Source organism: Anarhichas minor, unplaced genomic scaffold, assembly GCF_050575085.1.
Source record: "Anarhichas minor isolate MPS153535 unplaced genomic scaffold, ASM5057508v1 ptg000003l, whole genome shotgun sequence".
NCBI lineage: Eukaryota > Metazoa > Chordata > Actinopteri > Perciformes > Anarhichadidae > Anarhichas > Anarhichas minor.
In genome coordinates, this window is record NW_027466449.1 from 12,772,038 (window position 1) to 12,792,413 (window position 20,376).

The 20,376-nt window shown below is 42.4% G+C and overlaps 4 protein-coding genes across 5 annotated transcripts; 2 read left to right on the plus strand and 2 right to left on the minus strand.

Annotated features, from left to right (window-relative positions):
* Window positions 1-815: 815 nt before the first annotated feature.
* LOC142956777 (tubulin alpha-1C chain-like) lies at window positions 816-4,888 on the minus strand. 2 transcript variants are annotated; one of them, XM_076098527.1, is made up of 4 exons: window positions 4,748-4,888; window positions 2,956-3,178; window positions 2,711-2,859; window positions 816-1,836 (listed from the first exon to the last, which is right to left on the minus strand). In XM_076098527.1, the coding sequence occupies exons 1-4, from the start codon at window positions 4,748-4,750 to the stop codon at window positions 862-864; spliced, it is 1,350 nt and encodes a 449-aa protein (XP_075954642.1). In that variant the 5' UTR covers window positions 4,751-4,888; the 3' UTR covers window positions 816-861. The 2 variants fall into 2 exon arrangements, with proteins under 2 accessions (XP_075954642.1, XP_075954637.1); XM_076098522.1 differs by lacking the exon at window positions 4,748-4,888 and having other exon boundaries at window positions 2,956-3,217.
* A 1,557-nt stretch (window positions 4,889-6,445) lies between these two features.
* On the plus strand, window positions 6,446-9,249 carry LOC142956791 (tubulin alpha chain). The gene is made up of 4 exons (XM_076098539.1): window positions 6,446-6,465; window positions 7,341-7,563; window positions 7,661-7,809; window positions 7,921-9,249. The coding sequence occupies exons 1-4, from the start codon at window positions 6,463-6,465 to the stop codon at window positions 8,899-8,901; spliced, it is 1,356 nt and encodes a 451-aa protein (XP_075954654.1). The 5' UTR covers window positions 6,446-6,462; the 3' UTR covers window positions 8,902-9,249.
* A 2,663-nt stretch (window positions 9,250-11,912) lies between these two features.
* LOC142956813 (tubulin alpha chain-like) lies at window positions 11,913-13,473 on the minus strand. The gene is made up of 3 exons (XM_076098561.1): window positions 13,256-13,473; window positions 13,005-13,153; window positions 11,913-12,893 (listed from the first exon to the last, which is right to left on the minus strand). The coding sequence occupies exons 1-3, from the start codon at window positions 13,374-13,376 to the stop codon at window positions 11,913-11,915; spliced, it is 1,251 nt and encodes a 416-aa protein (XP_075954676.1). The 5' UTR covers window positions 13,377-13,473.
* Window positions 13,474-18,676: 5,203 nt separating this feature from the next.
* On the plus strand, window positions 18,677-20,150 carry LOC142956822 (tubulin alpha chain-like). The gene is made up of 3 exons (XM_076098572.1): window positions 18,677-18,812; window positions 18,910-19,058; window positions 19,170-20,150. Exons 1-3 carry the CDS (start codon window positions 18,692-18,694, stop codon window positions 20,148-20,150), a joined length of 1,251 nt encoding a protein of 416 aa, XP_075954687.1. The 5' UTR covers window positions 18,677-18,691.
* Window positions 20,151-20,376: the final 226 nt, after the last annotated feature.

The window sequence follows — 20,376 nt, forward strand, 5'->3', positions numbered from 1 at the left end:
AAGTAGGGTCATTTTCTCAGACTTCCATACAGAATTATGTTTGCTTCCAGAAGAGTCGCCCCCTGCTGATCAGTAGGGAGAATTTAAGTATTAAGACACTTCCGCATCAGCTTCACGGGGCAAGACCGGAGGTTGCCTTCTGTGTAATACACGCAGCAATCATACTCTATTGGGAAAATTAGGTAATCAGGCGTGTACATTTTGGACCAGAAGTGAAAACATTGCTCTTTTTGGTTTTGCTGCTATTTATGCATCAGTATCTTGACAGTCTACTAAATATAGGCATTTCAGGGTCTCGGTTTCTTGTGTGTTGATTAAAAGTTATTTTTGTCCATTTTATCCAACAGTGGTGGAAAAACTACTCTGCAGGGGTGAAGAGTAACTAAGTACATATACTGAAGTACTGTACTTAAGTATGGAGGACTAAAGCCAGCATCATAATAGGTCAATAAATAAATGAAATAAGAAAAGTCAAGAAATAAATGTGCAGGTTAATTTGATGCAAATTGTTTTTGATTGAGAAGAACAGGTTAGATAATTTGGCCATTAGTCTTTTCTCTGTATAAAGACCGGCTACAGCAGAATCTTGGGACTGGCTTGAGACTTTCACTAAATAACTTTAGTCACATGTCTGGAGCAGAGAAACTGTTCCCCTAAAACTGTACAAACCAGTTTGATACTGCCCAATATGGCATCATGCATTTAGCAATAGTGACAACTACAGACACGGAAAAACAATCTGCACTGCTCCATTAAAAACTGTCCGACAGTACTTCTGCCCTTTGGAATGAGTGTATTAAAAGACAACAAAGGTGGTCAATAAATGAACTTTATTTTTGAAGTTATTGAAAACACTTTGGTTTAATACTCCTCTACATCATCCTCATCCCTCACACTGTCGGCTCCAACCTCCTCGTAATCCTTCTCCAGAGCTGCCATGTCCTCTCTGGCCTCAGAGAACTCTCCCTCCTCCATACCCTCACCCACATACCAGTGAACAAAGGCACGCTTAGCGTACATCAGGTCAAACTTGTGGTCAAGCCGAGCCCAAGCCTCTGCAATAGCAGTGGTGTTGCTCAGCATGCACACGGCCCTCTGGACCTTGGCCAGGTCTCCACCAGGAACTGCAGTGGGGGGCTGGTAGTTGATGCCAACCTTGAAACCAGTGGGGCACCAGTCCACAAACTGGATGGAGCGCTTGGTTTTGATGGTGGCAATGGCAGCATTCACATCTTTGGGCACCACATCACCACGATACAAAAGGCAACAAGCCATGTATTTACCGTGGCGAGGGTCGCATTTCACAAATTGATTGGCTGGTTCAAAGCAGGCGTTGGTGATTTCGGACACCGTTAACTGCTCATGGTAAGCCTTCTCAGCAGAGATGACTGGGGCATAGGTGGCCAGAGGGAAGTGGATACGGGGATATGGCACCAAGTTGGTCTGGAACTCTGTCAGATCAACGTTGAGGGCGCCATCGAAACGAAGGGAAGCAGTGATGGAGGACACAATCTGACTGATCAACCTGTTCAGGTTGGTGTAAGAGGGACGCTCGATATCGAGGTTTCTTTGGCAGATATCGTAGATGGCCTCGTTATCTACCATGAAGGCACAGTCAGAATGATCCAGGGTGGTGTGGGTGGTCAGGATGGCGTTGTACGGCTCTACCACAGCGGTGGACACCTGGGGAGCTGGGTAGACTGAGAACTCCAGCTTGGACTTCTTGCCGTAGTCGACAGACAGACGCTCCATCAGCAGAGAGGTGAAACCAGAGCCGGTGCCACCTCCGAAGCTGTGGAAAACCAGGAAACCCTGAAGGCCGGTGCACTGGTCAGACTGAAGAAAGAGAGGGAGAACCAGAGATTAGGGCTGGCGATACGGCCAAAATCTTCTATACCAATATAGATAATTTCATATCTCGATAATGGTATAGCATAGCAGGTAATTAAACATATAAATAAATAAATAGTTCTATGAAAATTCAGATGGTAAAGCTTATTTTTGTATATGCCTTTGAGAAATAAATACAAATTTTATTAGGGAACTTAGTGCAAAATGAACACAGTATTTTTACAATAGCAAGGTGATTTCTAGAAGAAGAAAAAAATCTGCACCATGTTTTATATTCCAGAGTAACAGGGCCATTTCTGTCTTGAAATTGGGCCCCTATTTTTATGCTGTAAGCACCAGTAATTAAATTACATTCACACAAACAATATTGGTCTGGAGACAGACATCTGAGAGATCTAAAAACCTGGACAAATTACAGCAAAATATCCTGCATGCCTAGATACTAGTAGAGGCAAGTCAGCTAATGTGTTGTAACCTGGATGAAATGACCCCTTAAATTCACCATTAGAATCTTAGTTATGGGTATTAATTGTCGTCAATAATGCAATGCTATCCTTTCCTGATCATCCATCCATTTTCCTCCGCTTATCTGGGGTCGGGTCGCAGCAGGCTGACCCAGACTTCCCTCTCCCCCGCAACATTTTCCAGCTCATACTGGGGGATCCCGAGGCGTTCCCAGGCCAGTTGGGAGATATAATCCCTCCAGCGTGTTCTGGGTCTTCCCCGAGGTCTCCTCCCAGTTGGACGTGCCTGGAAAACCTCCAGTGGGAGGCGTCCAGGAGGCATCCTGATCACTTCTTTAGAATTATACATTGTTTCAGGCTTTCAGCTGAATTCAAAAGGCTTTGAATTTACCCACCAGTTTGCGAATCCTGTCCAGCACCTGTTCAATGACCTCTTTGCCGATGGTGTAGTGTCCACGGGCGTAGTTGTTGGCAGCATCCTCTTTGCCAGTGATCAGCTGCTCAGGGTGGAACAGCTGGCGGTAAATCCCACTGCGCACCTCATCTGAAGAGACAGTTTGAATCAGAAATCACTTGAGTGTTTGACTTCATGAAATAATATATATAGTGAGATATGGCATCTATATTAATGAGTGTTTACCGATGACGGTGGGCTCCAGGTCGACAAAAACCGCTCTGGGGACGTGCTTTCCGGCTCCAGTCTCACTGAAGAAGGTGTTGAAGGAATTGTCTCCTCCTCCCGTGGACTTGACACTGGGCATCTGTCCGTCCGGCTGGATCCCATGTTCCAGGCAGTAAAGCTCCCAGCAGGCATTGCCAATTTGGACACCGGCTTGACCGACGTGCACTGAGATACACTCACGCTGGAGGACAAGAATATGTAACATTTACCATTAAATATTTCCACATCTATAACCATGTCTAGATACTTCAGATCAACACATGTTGAACAAAGCTAAAAAGAAAGAAAAAACGACCTTTTGTAAGAAACCAAACACCAAAACATCATGACCTAGTAATGAAACATTAATTAAATCCGTTAATTAAGACAAATAGCTTATGACAAATCATCATCTTGACAATATGTATAATATAAAACAGGGTTGCACCGATTCATCGGCCAAATATCTACGGCAATATGTATCTGTTGTGGTTTGCATACATTTAGCACCGGCTACGTTCACACCAAACGCGGCGCGCGTAGATTACATAAAAAGTATATGCGGTGACGCGAATTTGCGATGGCGCAGCGCGATTGACGAATCGCCAAAACTCCAAACGGGTGAGTTTAAATTTTTCAACTTCGGAGAAAAAAAATGGCGTGACGCTGCGGCGCGATAGCCTATCAGCGTTGAGATGTTTCTCCTGTCATCACTGACGTCGTTGAACCAGGAAACAAATACTGTATCCGATACCTCATATCAATAGAGACCGGACCAAACTATGTATACAAGTGTGTGTACACCATATGGTACAAACAATGAATAGACGCTGTCGTATTTACGTCTATATGACGTTATTGTGAGTGTTGAAGGAGCTGCTACAGTGTTGGCTTAGCACCTATCGATCCGAGCTCCATTGAGAAAACAAGTATTTTAAAAGTGATTTGCTTGTCGTCTTGCGGAGAGAACTAACAAAACATGAATTCAGACTTTTTACAAAGCGGCGTCATTACGTGGTTATTTCGGCATCCATTTTTGTCCGTTTATTGCAGTTAAATCACAGCAAAATGTGTTTATTTTGAGTTCATACAGCTGTAGTAAACCAGCAGACGTATGGCTTGCTAGACACAGTGAATACAGCTAGATACAATCCACGGAGCTCATCAGGACTATGTGATGAACCCAGACACGACGGCGTTTAGTTTCCCGTGATATCTGGGAATTCCACAACACGTACTAAGCAGAAATATAGGTTATTTTTTTCCATAGTTGATGGCGGACAGTTGAACAACTTCCAGGGCGATACGCCACGCCCCCTCTCTGGGGCGTCCAGCGCGATTCACGCAAATGAACACAAATGGTCCCCGGCGAGACCGGCGACGCGATTAACTCGCGCCGCGTTTGAGGTTCTTTGTTCTCGGTTTCGCGCAACAGTAACTACAGAAGAAGCCGCTGGCTGGACTGACTCTGGCGTGACGACAGGTGGCGCGCGACCCATGCACGTCCGGTTTGTTTACAAACAAAAAGAGAAAGAATAAGTCGACCACGTGGAGAATCGTCTATAAAAAAATATAAGCGACGAGAACATTGTTACGTTCCACGGTCCTCACAAACCAGACTCCATTAAAAGGAAATGTTAGCTAAAGCTGAACGTTCGGTAATGAGCGTTAGCTAATGCTGATAAATAGCTTAAATTGAAAATTAATTGACAAAATGAATTGGCTGTGAGACTGGTTAAATCATAAGAAAACGTCACATTGTTCCACTCACCATGTTTCCCGACGCTGTGTCTAAAGAGGTTGAAATAAGAAAGAAGAGGACGATAAACTCTCACAGCTGCGTTTCAAGGAGTGCTGTCTCATGCGTTTGCCTGGGTGAGGCACTTTATACTTCTCTTCCGGGAACGTAAACACTAGCTGAATCCGATTGGTCGAGAGTCACAAGAGGTTATTTTCTATTGGTTAAACGAAACCACTCGCCCCCTTCATGGGTGTTTTCGATAGGTCAGCCATGACAGCTGTTTTTCCAAAACTTTATTCTGTCTCAACATTATAAAAACAAAAAGGCAGCTCAACATAACAGAGAACTACGAATAGCAAACAAAACATGATGATGGAAAAAATATGAGCGATAAATAAACAGTCATCCCGCATATTTTGTTTCCAATTTGAATACAATAAAAGTAAATTACATGATACTGTCAAAGAATGTTAACATTTAGATATTTTACTTAAGAGAAGTAACAATACCACAATGTATAAATACAAGTACTGATTAAAAATGTTACTGATGTAAATGTACAAAAGTATTAGCATTAAAATATACTCAAAGTAATATCCCTCATTATGCAGAATGGCCAATTTCAGAATAGTATAGATTATATTATTGGATTATAATTATTGATGCATTCATGTGTTCATCACTCTATATGTATCAGCTGATAAAGGTGGAGCTAACTTTAGTTTAACCATAATCTATGAATTATTCAGTCATTCTGTTTATTTTGTTGTCATACAATTTAAACAATTGTAATGTAATGTAAAAGTTATTTACACTGTGCTATAAAATAAGATGAACATTTAGATATTTTACTTTAGTAAAATTACAAAAGTATTAGCATTAAAATACACTTAAAGTACCAAAAGTAATAGTACATATTACGCAGAATGACTCATTTTAGAATAAAATATATTTGATTGGAATGTGTGATGCACTCATTTGTTCATGTTGCAATTGGTTCTTATTAATTGTTTTCTGTATAAATAGGCCTCCAATATTGAAGCACTTGATGAAAAGAAAGTTTGACTGGTTGTATTGGAAATAACAACTTCTTTTAATAGAATATCAATGTCTCAAAGCCTATAATAACAAATTTAAACCTTTGTTCAGAGAGTATATAATATTTTAATAACACACACTATAACACAATTATTGATTTAAGAGCATTCAAGCCAACCTTTCCAGTAGCTATTTAACCCAGACAGATACCAGGGTTTACAATGCTGAAAAGACATATCAGAAATATCCGAATTATCATTGTGATGTCTTTTTGCAGATTATTCCACGTGGCTGAAGCAGGAAACATTACGTCTTTTACATCACTCTCAGACGGACTGTATATTTTGTGCATCCACATCCAGCTACTTTGACAGGGTAGGCTACCTTCTGGTTCCAGAACATCTCAGGTTAAATTTAAACCTATAATTTGGCCATTAGAATCTATAGCCACCTGTACCAAATCAATAAGACGTCTTCAAAGTCCACATATCTCGGTTTGGGTACCATTTGTTCTGGTTATGGATGTTACTGCGGCAGAAGGAGGAGGAGTTTTTTTTATTTCTGGCGCAGTTCACCAGTTCTCCTCAAGAGGCAGATCGAGTACATGAGTGTGGTGCATCTGCAGATCTGCATCAAACACCGCACCCCTCAGACACAAACACTCCTCTGGCTTGTCTCGTTACATTGCATAATATCGACGAGCCATCATGGTAAGTAACATTTTAAGTAAAAATGTCATGTTTCATTTCCAAGGTTGTTGTTTACAGGGTCTTACAGAACGGGAGGAAAGGAGGTAGCTCATATGATATTGACGTCATCCTTTCTCCTCTTTATTATAGTGAATCGTGGCTGTATATAGCTTTATTGTCAATATGGCCGCTAATAGACAACTGAAAATATTGGTGAATCGCATTCGAAATGTAGTGTATTCCTGCACTGCAAACTGACTCCTAATCCTCTCCCCACATACCTCTGTTGAATTAGCTTAATTAGCTTCATAATCAATCTTTTACTAGTTTGTAATCCTGATTTGAAGGCGCTTTTGTCGATTTTATATGATTATAATTTAGTACACCTTGTTCTAAGGATGTTCAATACATCCCACTGGCTCATCAAGACCGCACGCCTTCTTAAATATGACATATAGATAAATTTAAAATGTAAAACACCTCTGTTCATTCTTCACTGTTAAGAAATATGAAAATATATGTGAGCCTTCTATTCCCAGTGGAGGATGTGAATGTGGCAGCACACTGCAACATGTCTGACCCAGATAATCCTCTCCCTACAGTAATTATGTATGCAATGGACCCGAACTTATGTGGCAGCAGAGAGCAGGAAAAAATAGATGTGTTCCTGTAAAATAAACGATAGACTGAACCTCTATACAGACATGCTATCACAGAATATGAGAACTGTAAAGGCCTTTCATGCAGGGTGAGAAGAACTAATTGAAACAGTTTATGATGCACTGCAGTTTTAGAGTTCTTTTAAAATCTATTTGACAAAACAAATGTATACGTGTTTAGCTCTTCTATTTCAACAGCAGTTGTTAAATAAATACCTTATTTTTTCTGCTCCACAGCGTGAGTGTATCTCCATCCACGTTGGTCAGGCTGGTGTCCAGATTGGCAATGCCTGCTGGGAGCTTTACTGCCTGGAACATGGGATCCAGCCAGACGGACAGATGCCCAGTGACAAAACTGTCGGAGGAGGAGACGATTCCTACAACACCTTCTTCAGTGAGACTGGAGCCGGAAAACACGTCCCCAGAGCTGTTTTTGTCGACCTGGAGCCCACCGTCATCGGTAAGTGTCATCACTTATGGCTGAACTGAACATTAATTTGATAAATTATGTGTGTTATAAGACATAAAAGATTCAATGTCTATTTTTGTCTCTTCAGATGAGGTGCGCAGTGGGACTTACCGCCAGCTGTTCCACCCTGAGCAGCTGATCACTGGTAAGGAGGATGCTGCCAACAATTATGCCCGTGGACACTACACCATCGGCAAAGAGATCATCGACATAGTGCTGGACAGGGTCCGCAAACTGGTGGGTAATATGATGTCAGGAGGGATCCATTTCAAATTTTGATTTCAAATATTTAATTAAATGACATGACTGTATCTCATGTAATCACTGTCTCTCCCTCTCTTCCTTCAGTCGGACCAGTGCACCGGCCTTCAGGGCTTCCTGGTTTTCCACAGCTTCGGAGGTGGCACCGGCTCTGGTTTCACCTCTCTGCTGATGGAGCGTCTGTCTGTCGACTATGGCAAGAAGTCCAAGCTGGAGTTCTCCATCTACCCAGCTCCCCAGGTGTCCACCGCTGTGGTAGAGCCGTACAACGCCATCCTGACCACCCACACCACCCTGGAGCACTCTGACTGTGCCTTCATGGTAGATAACGAGGCCATCTACGATATCTGCCGTAGAAACCTCGATATCGAGCGTCCCTCTTACACCAACCTGAACAGGTTGATCAGTCAGATTGTGTCCTCCATCACTGCTTCCCTTCGTTTTGATGGCGCCCTCAATGTTGATCTGACAGAGTTCCAGACCAACTTGGTACCATATCCCCGTATCCACTTCCCTCTGGCCACCTATGCCCCCGTCATCTCTGCTGAGAAAGCTTACCATGAGCAGTTAACGGTGTCCGAAATCACCAACTCCTGCTTTGAACCAGCCAATCAGATGGTAAAATGCGACCCTCGCCACGGCAAATACATGGCTTGTTGCCTTTTGTATCGTGGTGATGTGGTGCCCAAAGATGTTAACGCTGCCATTGCCACCATCAAAACCAAGCGCTCCATCCAGTTTGTGGACTGGTGCCCCACTGGTTTCAAGGTTGGCATCAACTACCAGCCCCCCACTGTAGTTCCTGGTGGAGACCTGGCCAAGGTCCAGAGGGCCGTGTGCATGCTGAGCAACACCACTGCTATTGCAGAGGCCTGGGCTCGGCTTGACCACAAGTTTGATCTGATGTACGCTAAGCGTGCCTTTGTGCACTGGTATGTGGGTGAGGGTATGGAGGAGGGAGAGTTCTCTGAGGCCAGAGAGGACATGGCAGCTCTGGAGAAGGATTATGAGGAAGTTGGAGTCGACTCTATTGAGGGAGAGGGAGAGGAAGAGGGAGAGGAATATTAAAAGGGACAAAAAGGCACTTAAACAGAAAACAATATATTTAATTAGTCCTTAAATACATTCCAAAAGACACATCTGTTAATTACCCGTTTGGCTGTTCAGAATAAACCTCCTGAAAATCACAATTTGGATTTTAATTTAATGTGATATAAGGTCAGAGAGGATGTAAGGTTGTTAGGTTGGAGTTTACTCCTTCGCGGGTGAGGAAGAGGAGTATTAAAAGGGACATAAAGCACCATTTAAACAGAAAACAATTGCTTCAAATTAAAGGAATTCCAAATGAAACATTTGTCTATCAAATCTAAGTTTGGCTTTTCAGACTAAGTGATCCAAGAAAAATGTCAGTTTGTCTCTGTTCTAAATAAATATCCTGTAACATGAAGTTGTCTATGTTGTTTCTTATTTCTTTTTTTGGTTTAACAATGAAAAATAACATTTAGTCAGGAGTTTAGTTGATGTGATTATATAAGGAAATTAATTTGACAAATTACTGAATATAGACTACTCACAGTGTTAACATTCTACTTTAAAATCTTTGAAATTAGTGTTATGGTTTGTTAAAGCTACGGTCAGCATATTTGAAATATGGCTTCCCTCTACAAATTTACAGTGTTTTCTTTCAAGCAGGATTTTTGTTTAGAAAGAATATCAGGCTCAGTAGTTGATATAAACCTACAAGTTTAACTTGTGCCCCATTATGCAATTCAGTGTTTGATCTATGAAAGCTTAAACTATATATTAGCCATTTTACTTGAGAAGTCAACCGTATTTGCTAAAGAAAATCGATAAAAAAATGTGTGAATATTATATAGCTCTTTTTTCTGGATCTGGATTATACACAGTCTGCCATAGACCAGTTTACACAGACTGTTAATCCCACTGGACAACACACTGTCTAAGCATAGTCTTTGCTTTGTAAATGCTGAATTTTCCCTTTTTATTACTACAGGGCCATACAACAATATGTTTACTTTAAGTTATGCAAACATAATTTAAAAGCAAAAGTGGTCTGGTGTTGTTGTTTTTTTGCTTAAGAGAAATTTCAAAACAGTTCAAATTTGAGTCAGTGTGCAAGTTTGTTAACCATTCAACTTGGATTGCAGGGAAGGCAACTTGGTCAAAATACCATTACAATTTAAATGGGACCTACAATAGCTCTTTTTTCACGAGCAGGATTAGCTATAGGCCTGTCGGCCTACAGTATGAACTTGGAAGCTCAGCTGTTTTTTGTGCTGAAACCAGCATTAAAACGGTACCTATAAAAACACATTAGACCACTGTCTAGTTGGTATATTTTTATGTTGTTCCATAAGGCTCAGTTAACTCAATTTTCAGTTTCAGCCCAACCGATAACGCTGTTTCTGTCCTTAGACCTCTGTGAAATGTGGTATAACATGCAAAAACCTATATGTTCAATGTTTTTTCCAGTGAATTTCGGTCTTATTTGTGTTTTCTTACTTTGTTTTTTCTAAAAGCTTTACATGTGTTCTCGAAATGCTTCTGTTTTGTCTATCTGCATGTGTCTTAAATTGCAGTGCATTGATCTCTCTAGGCCACCGTAATATACTGTTGTTAATCCTGCCAGTGTATATGACTGCTACTGTGATGAATGAATCAAAGAAAGCAATCCAAGTTTGATGGTAAACACACTTAAACACTGACTCAAATTCGCATGCAATAAAATCACAAGACCACCAATGCTTTATAAGTTATGTGTGAATAGTTCAAAGTAAACGAATTACTTTATCGCCTTGTGGTAATACAAATGAGAAATCCAGCATTAACAAAGCAAACTGTGTGCTCAAACAGAATGCAGGGGGATTAACAGTGTTTCTGTGGGGAACAGAAATAATGTGGATGTCGTGAGCTAGTCAGAGGCAGGTTGTTTATAATGAAGATCAAATGCCTCTTATATCTTTTATAATAACCAAATGTGGCCTACGTCGTGGAGAATACACCCCTCTTTTTCTCTTTATAGGTTGTTCACCAATCCGGGACTGTCAACTACATGTAGCTCATATTTAGACCTTCGTAATAATGTTACGTTTCATTTGAAAATCAGACAATTCATTCGGACAAGCAGGTTAATGAGTCTACATGTAAACCCTGATACTAAAAACACATTGGTGACATATGTTTAGGATAAGTTAGATACACTGTCCTCTTCTATAATTGCATTAGATTTCCAATGCGTGTCCTGAGGTGGTGTGGTGGCCAAAGATTTAGCTGGAAATGTACCAAAAAAGGGTTAGGTCTCTTCTTTTCAAGAAAACTAAGGGTTATGTGCAGCTGTGCATTAAGTCACAGAAAACTTAAATTATAAGATGTTTTTGATGTCTTGATCTGACACTTAAAGAAGCTGCTGTTACTGTTGAAAGGATAAAACATTACCATCTTGTAGTTCCCGATTACGGATTATTCACTTGGTTTAGCTCTGTAGCAATAACATTCACACATTTCAATAATGTTGATTTCTGGTCTGGTAGAAAGGCTAATATTTAGCTTAAGTTTCCATAGATCAAACACTCACTTGCATAATTGGGTACAAGTAAACTCCCGACTGAAGGTTATTTTTCATTATTAAACCAAAAACTAGAAAGACAGAAATAACACAAACGACTTTATTTTACAAGTTGGAATTTATTTAGAACATAGTCAAAATGGCATATTTTCGATAGCTTAGTGTGAAAATCAAAACACAGAATACTATAGACATTTCTTTTGGAATGCCTTTAATTGGAAGCAATTGTTTCCTGTTTAAATAGTGCTTTAAGTCCCTTTTAATACTCGTCTTCCACACCCGTAACAGAGTAAACTCCAACCTAACAACATGCTTATGTTCTCTCCAACCTTTCCAATCACATCAAATTAACATTTGTTAATGTTAATTTGATTTAATAATGAGTTTTATTGTGACAGCCAAACTTGTATTTAAGTGACAAATATTTATTTTGGAATGTATTTTAGGATGAATTGGAGCAATTGTTTCCTGTTTAAGTGCCTTTTTGTCCCTTTTAATATTCCTCTCCCTCTTCCTCTCCCTCTCCCTCAATAGAGTCGACTCCAACTTCCTCATAATCCTTCTCCAGAGCTGCCATGTCCTCTCTGGCCTCAGAGAACTCTCCCTCCTCCATACCCTCACCCACATACCAGTGCACAAAGGCACGCTTAGCGTACATCAGATCAAACTTGTGGTCAAGTCGAGCCCATGCCTCTGCAATAGCAGTGGTGTTGCTCAGCATGCACACGGCCCTCTGGACCTTGGCCAGGTCTCCACCAGGAACCACAGTGGGGGGCTGGTAGTTGATGCCAACCTTGAAACCAGTGGGGCACCAGTCCACAAACTGGATGGAGCGCTTGGTTTTGATGGTGGCAATGGCAGCGTTAACATCTTTGGGCACCACATCACCACGATACAAAAGGCAACAAGCCATGTATTTGCCGTGGCGAGGGTCGCATTTTACCATCTGATTGGCTGGCTCAAAGCAGGAGTTGGTGATTTCTGACACTGAGAGCTGCTCATGGTAAGCTTTCTCAGAAGAGATGACGGGGGCATAGGTGGCCAGAGGGAAGTGGATACGGGGATATGGCACCAAGTTGGTCTGGAACTCTGTCAGATCAACATTGAGGGCACCATCAAAACGAAGGGAAGCAGTGATGGAGGACACAATCTGACTGATCAACCTGTTCAGGTTGGTGTAAGAGGGACGATCAATATCGAGGTTTCTACGGCAGATATCGTAGATGGCCTCGTTATCTACCATGAAGGCACAGTCAGAGTGCTCCAGGGTGGTGTGGGTGGTCAGGATGGCGTTGTACGGCTCTACCACAGCAGTGGACACCTGGGGAGCTGGGTAGATGGAGAACTCCAGCTTGGACTTCTTGCCGTAGTCGACAGACAGACGCTCCATCAGCAGAGAGGTGAAACCAGAGCCGGTGCCACCTCCGAAGCTGTGGAAAACCAGGAAGCCCTGAAGGCCGGTGCACTGGTCAGACTGAGGGAAGAGAGGGAGAGACAGTGATTACGTGAGATACAGTCATGTCATTTAATTAAATATTTGAAATCAAAATGAGACATGGATCCCTCCTGATATCATGTTACCCACCAGTTTGCGGATCCTGTCCAGCACTATGTCGATGATCTCTTTGCCGATGGTGTAGTGTCCACGGGCATAATTGTTGGCAGCATCCTCCTTACCAGTGATCAGCTGCTCAGGGTGGAACAGCTGGCGGTAAATCCCACTGCGCACCTCATCTGAAGAGACAAAAATACTGAATCAGGTGTTGTTTCCAATTTTCCAATATTTCACTTTTAATTTGCCTAAATTAATGTTCAGCCATAAGTGATGACACTTACCGATGACGGTGGGCTCCAGATCCACAAAAACAGCTCTGGGGACGTGTTTTCCGGCTCCAGTCTCACTGAAGAAGGTGTTGTAGGAATCGTCTCCTCCACCGATGGTCTTGTCACTGGGCATCTGTCCGTCCGGCTGGATCCCATGCTCCAGGCAGTAAAGCTCCCAGCAGGCATTGCCAATCTGGACACCAGCCTGACCAACGTGGATGGAGATACACTCACGCTGTGGAAAGAGAACACAAGAGAGGTTATTTACCTGTATGCATTGTTCACATGTGACACTGGGCAGAAAAAAATAAACACTGTCAATCTATTAGGGTTTTTTTTTCGGAAATTGTTGGTGAAAGCATGTAACGGATTTAAAATATAACAACCAGTTATAAAACAACAGGCGATGAAGTTCCCCTTTGCGCCGCAGCGACGCAGTGGCATATCAGGAGGCACTCAACAGTGTCCATTCATAACGACCAGCCTGATTATTTAATGCCTTGCGCCATGCTGACATGTGCATGTTTCTCTGAGTGTGGGACATCTGAAGACGAGCATCCTCCCTGGCGGTATGTTACAGTGAATATCCCTGTAACGATTGACGTGAGGCCTACTGCTCATAGGTGCTCAGAGAGAACAAAACACCCCCAGAGAGCCGGTGATTGGGACCGAAGCCGCATCATTATTCATTCTGTCCACATTGCCAGCTTAACTGATGAAAACCTCTTTTGTTCAATCTGCCCACCACGTAACGTGAGCGAGCTGTTTCCCCATCCATAGCTCCGCCTTAACATCTCCCCACATCAAATCTTATATGATACGTTTAATGATTTAAAGTGAGTTATTTAAGAAAGGTACTTTAAACCTTGTATGATGTCTCAAGCTTATTCCCGTTTTTCCATCAATGTTAATGTTCCCTCCCGCCCCCCTCCCATCACTAAAACAGATCTCAAATGTTTCTATTTATAAAAGATGTGAAAATAGCTTACCATTTTGTTCTGTTGCAGTTGCTGTGGAAAATCTTACAGTTCGACAGTTATGGGGTCGATGTAAGATATAATGGCGTGCTTGAGGATGCACAGCGGTATATATACAAGTGCAGCGCCAGAGCCGGTGTCTGCTGTGTTTCTATTGGTCACTTCCTTGTCAGTCGGACGCTCCGAAGCCATCCGCGGCTTTCTATTGGATGAGCGTCTCTCTCGCTCCACAGACCGCCTCCCCGACCACACCCGAATCCATTCATCGCCCAGTTATTGTGCAGCGCGTCTGAAGAAAAAATGATGCCTTATTTTCTGCATGCTGGTACCACACAGGCCCAGTTTGACATACATGAAACAGTTCGTTTGCATGTCCACATTACAAACAAATGAATGCATGCAGCATAACATAACAGGTTATAGAATACAAAAGATAAAATAAAACTATCTTTGTGCATGTATTTATGATAGAACAGAGTAGAATATAATAGAGTCTGCAATTTGGGAATATAGATATCACTCTGTTGTTAGGGTTAGGGTTTGTAGGCCTTATACACTACACATGATTGATGTCTGAACACCAGTCAGTGCACAATCAACCAGGCAATGAGTCAGGTAATCCAAAATATGAATAGTAACCATCTGCTTCACTGCCCAACCATCCAAATCATGTTTAGCTTCCAAATATTGGGACGCTGGTACAGTGTGTTATTATCTGCCTAAAGACAAAAATTCAGATTTTTATTTTCAGTCACAGACAAAAGAGGTCAAACTATCCTGTCAGAGACGAGAGACATGTAGGCCACAGAGATCCACAGACGCCCAACCCCCCAGCCTCCCTCCTAAGATTTAACGTTGCTAGGAAATGAACAACATGGTTGCCTGGATACAGCCTAGTATCCAGACCGCCTTTATCTGGCAGTCACGTGTCTCAGCTTAAATGGCAGCATTACCGGGCTGCAGTGCAGCTGCCTCGGTGGGGGGATGTGAGGCGCATCAGCCATCTTTTTTTCCAAAGATCTTTCCGCCTGATGTCCTGTGTACGTTAGGAAACACACTTCCGCTGGCATATAAATGCATGTGTTCTCCATTTCTCGTAAAACTGATGACAAAAATAAATAAATACAAATTATCTTGAGGATGTTAGGGTGTGGTCTCTGCAAACTCAAGAGTCCTGGCTTCAATATGGGTCAGCTCTTTTGTTCAGACACATCAAGGCAGTTCTTTGTGAAACAGTAAAGTAAATGTGCATAACAGCTCTGTTTGTGTTATACATTCAACTTTCAATGAGAAAGACAATAAATTGTTCTTCTGTAGACCTAAAGAAAAGAAGAGCAAACTAACAGACAGTTAAGCCATAGTTGCTAACAACAAAGGAAACTCTATGACAACAGTTGTCCCAGAGGCAGAAATGATGCCTCTTTGAATTTGGGGTGCCTTAAAATATCCCACTTTGATTATAGTCAAGAGAAGCTGATCTCTGTTTCAGTGCTTGCAAGCTACCTGCAGCCACAATCACAGTGAAATCATGTTTTTTCCCCTTCTTTTTGGTGAATAATTTTCAAGACGACCACTCAACCTGTGTTTTTATAGATATGCAATTGCGTTTTTGTCTGATGACTGATGCCTTTAAGTTTTAGGCATTGAGCCAGCTGATATGATGTATTCATTATGAAATAATGAGTCATTTTTAGAAAGAGCTACATGCCATATAGATTGAATTTGAAAGAATGCTGTGGCCAAATTAAATATTAATTAGCTTGTAAACATTTAGCTGTATAGTCAATTCTGCTAGGTCTTCCTCACTCATCACTTTAGATGCTAATTCAAATGGTTGACAGGTTTTTAAGGCTAGAAGTGGCTTGGTTTCCAACTTCTAAATATTTGTGCTATGTTAATTCATAACAAATATGATAATTTAAGTATCCAATTTTCTTTTATCTGACAGACCACTTTAGGTAACTTGCATATGCATTAAAACATTCAACATTGTTGTTGCAGATGGGAAATATGCTTTGTCACTTTGTTGGGTATCAATTCTCTCTTTGCTGGATGCAGTGCGGTCAGTTTCATGCTATTAAGGACCACTCCCATTTCCAGCATTCACATCCTCCCTCTCTCCTCTTGGTGTGCAGTTGCTCGGACCTTCCCTGTTTCACAGCTGCTGGGGAGGAGTGGAGAATGTTCTCTCAAGAAGTCCTGGCTGAGAGCCATGGCTGCTTCCTGTCCTTCTCTTTCATCCCCTGCAGTTCTCATTGAGTACAGCAAACACAAAAGCTGATTGTAGATTATACATATTCAATTCAATGCTGAATAAACAACGATAACTCCCACATTATGGTGGATCCTTTGACAAAAGCAAGTCTTGAGTCTGAAGGTGCTTATTATATTAGAAGCATTACGCAAGCTTATTTTCCTTCCCTGTAGGATTCCAGACAGCTTAACGGGCAGGGCTTTAATCTTGTAGAAGCCACACTGTGAGCAAGGACCTTATGCACATGAAGTGCTTCAGTGCAACCATTATGCTACATAAACTGCAACTCAGGCAATTTAATTTCCTCAAACAAGACCAGAGGAAGTATGCTCCAAAGTCATTGCAGCTGAATGGCACACAGAGGGACGGGCTGACATGCTGCCACGTGATCAGCCCATGAATGACATCATTGCAGAGAATCTGGGACAAAGAGGGAGGGGAGCTGGCGAGCTGGCATGCCGGGCAGATAAAATGGCAGGCATGGATGCCCAGCTGATATGAGCTCGAGTGGAATGGAAGCATCTTGTGCAGCAGAAGTATTCAGCCATCTTGCATCATTTATAATGCATCGGTTGTGCAGGCGCAAGAATAGTCACAAAATTTGCTGAAATGCTTTGTATTGATTTGCAGTTTGCCACACCTACATCACAGATGTCCTTGCTCAATCCTCTGCCACCACATTGCCTCTGCATGCATAATAAATTGGCTTTGTTTGAACTAGTCCTTTGTCCATAACAATTACCTTTAATTTATCCACACAAACAATATGGGGAAATTACATTACAACCAGATACTGTATAAAACAGATTATTAAAAATAAAGTGCCATCACATTATAATTATGTTCGCATCAAATATACCCTGAAAATAATAGGCTGTATCTTATTGTAGTGCACTTTAAGTCCAGGTCTGACAATTTTGTTCAAATTTGAATACAAAATACAGAACAGATTGGTTTAAACAGCATCACCAAATGGAGGTAGTAAAACCTTTTTTTGTCCACAATGCACAGAAGCAAATCCCCCTCCCTGCGTGTGGGCCTATAAATCCGGTAGCACCGCCCTCCCAGTCAGCAGTTGTTGCATCGACCCCGTTGGGTACAACACGCAACGCAAACCACACCGTCTTTAAAAAGCCCCTTTCTTCACATTTTCTCCGTCTGCTCTTCCTCCTTGAGCCTCAATCGAAATAAAAATGGTAAGTCTATTTTTCTATCTGTCTGTCTGAAGCAGTATCGTGAGGTACAGATGATCAGCAGCCAGTTTTTCCGCTGTTACATCACGTCATTAACGGCCTGGCACGGTGTGATTGTCATTGTGTATAGAGATGAGAACAATGCACCGACTGTCTACATTCAAGCTTTAGTAACAAGACGCTCAGGTGGATAAATCTGGTGTTCTTTAGCAGCATTACTGTCTTTATATTTATATTATTGTCAAGTTTATCGCGAGAATATGCTAAAATTAAACACCTTGCAAATGCCCCGTCTGAAGGAAAGGAGGGGCCGATTGAGTCATAGATGATGTTTAATTCAAGTAAATATGTTTTTAATCTCATTCATAAAAAAAAAAAAATGTATCCAACACAAAAGCCTCTATTTTAAGCATGACATGAAATATAAAGGGTTAACTTAAAATAAGTCCTCACTCATTTCATTGTATCTAAACTGCTAATTTAATTATATGCAAATATAATATAAAATGTTGTTATTGGGCAGATGATCTCCTTCAAGCATCTGCTGTGATTGTGCGTCCTCAAGGCACAACAGCAAGTGGAATATTTCCAGCTGATGATGGGCAAGGGCAAATTAATTTGCATTTGTGCTGTGTGGAGGTAAAAAAGACAAGATGAGAAGAGCGTTCTGCCTCGTTGGAGGCAGCCTGCAGGCATTTCTGTCCCCTGCAGATTGTGGTGCAGGGAGGTGCCTCCTGCTGCACCGCCTGTGTATCTCAGAAAGGGGGAGCAAGTGAATGTTCACAATGTTGAGAAGCATGTATGTTGCAATTACTGTGGTAGATTTCATGTGAAAACCAGAAGCGTCAGAATGTAAATTAACGTGAAAACATCATTAAATGCATACAGGTAAACAACCTCTTGTTTTTGTTTTTTCCCACAGCGTGAGTGTATCTCCATCCACGTCGGTCAGGCTGGTGTCCAGATTGGCAATGCCTGCTGGGAGCTTTACTGCCTGGAGCATGGGATCCAGCCGGACGGACAGATGCCCAGTGACAAGACCATCGGTGGAGGAGACGATTCCTACAACACCTTCTTCAGTGAGACTGGAGCCGGAAAACACGTCCCCAGAGCAGTTTTTGTCGACCTGGAGCCCACCGTCATCGGTAATCTCCAATTAAATATAGATGCCATAGTTAGCTTTTGATTATTTTTTTTTAAGTCAAACCCTTTAGTCATTTCTGATCGACTCGGTCTCTTCAGATGAGGTGCGCAGTGGGATTTACCGCCAGCTGTTCCACCCTGAGCAGCTGATCACTGGTAAGGAGGATGCTGCCAACAATTATGCCCGTGGACACTACACCATCGGCAAAGAAATCATCGACATAGTGCTGGACAGGATCCGCAAACTGGTGGGTAATATGATATCAGGAGGGATCCATGTCTCATTTTGATTTCAAATATTTAATTAAATGACATGACTGTATCTCATGTAATCACTGTCTCTCCCTCTCTTCCTTCAGTCTGACCAGTGCACCGGCCTTCAGGGCTTCCTGGTTTTCCACAGCTTCGGAGGTGGCACCGGCTCTGGTTTCACCTCTCTGCTGATGGAGCGTCTGTCTGTCGACTACGGCAAGAAGTCCAAACTGGAGTTCTCCATCTACCCAGCTCCCCAGGTGTCCACCGCTGTGGTAGAGCCGTACAACGCCATCCTGACCACCCACACCACCCTGGAGCACTCTGACTGTGCCTTCATGGTAGATAACGAGGCCATCTACGATATCTGCCGTAGAAACCTTGATATCGAGCGTCCCTCTTACACCAACCTGAACAGGTTGATCAGTCAGATTGTGTCCTCCATCACTGCTTCCCTTCGTTTTGATGGTGCCCTCAATGTTGATCTGACAGAGTTCCAGACCAACTTGGTGCCATATCCCCGTATCCACTTCCCTCTGGCCACCTATGCCCCCGTCATCTCTGCTGAGAAAGCTTACCATGAGCAGCTCTCAGTGTCAGAAATCACCAACTCCTGCTTTGAGCCAGCCAATCAATTGGTAAAATGTGACCCTCGCCACGGTAAATACATGGCTTGTTGCCTTTTGTATCGTGGTGATGTGGTTCCCAAAGATGTGAATGCTGCCATTGCCACCATCAAAACCAAGCGCTCCATCCAGTTTGTGGACTGGTGCCCCACTGGTTTCAAGGTTGGCATCAACTACCAGCCCCCCACTGTAGTTCCTGGTGGAGACCTGGCCAAGGTCCAGAGGGCCGTGTGCATGCTGAGCAACACCACTGCTATTGCAGAGGCCTGGGCTCGGCTTGACCACAAGTTTGACCTGATGTACGCTAAGCGTGCCTTTGTGCACTGGTATGTGGGTGAGGGTATGGAGGAGGGAGAGTTCTCTGAGGCCAGAGAGGACATGGCAGCTCTGGAGAAGGATTATGAGGAGGTTGGAGTCGACTCTATTGAGGGTGAGGGAGAGGAAGAGGGAGAGGAATACTAAAAGGGACAAAAATACACAAGTTAAACAGGAAAAAATTCTTGAATGCATTCCAAACAGAAATGTTCATCAAATACCATTTTGGCTCTGTTCTAAATAAAACTCCTGTGAAATGTGAATGTGTTTGTCTTTTTATAAATTCAACCTACATTATAATGAGTATCTGACAAGATGTTGAATTCCACAGTTTTGAGCTATCCAATGTCATCAAGTTGGAGGGGTAGATTCG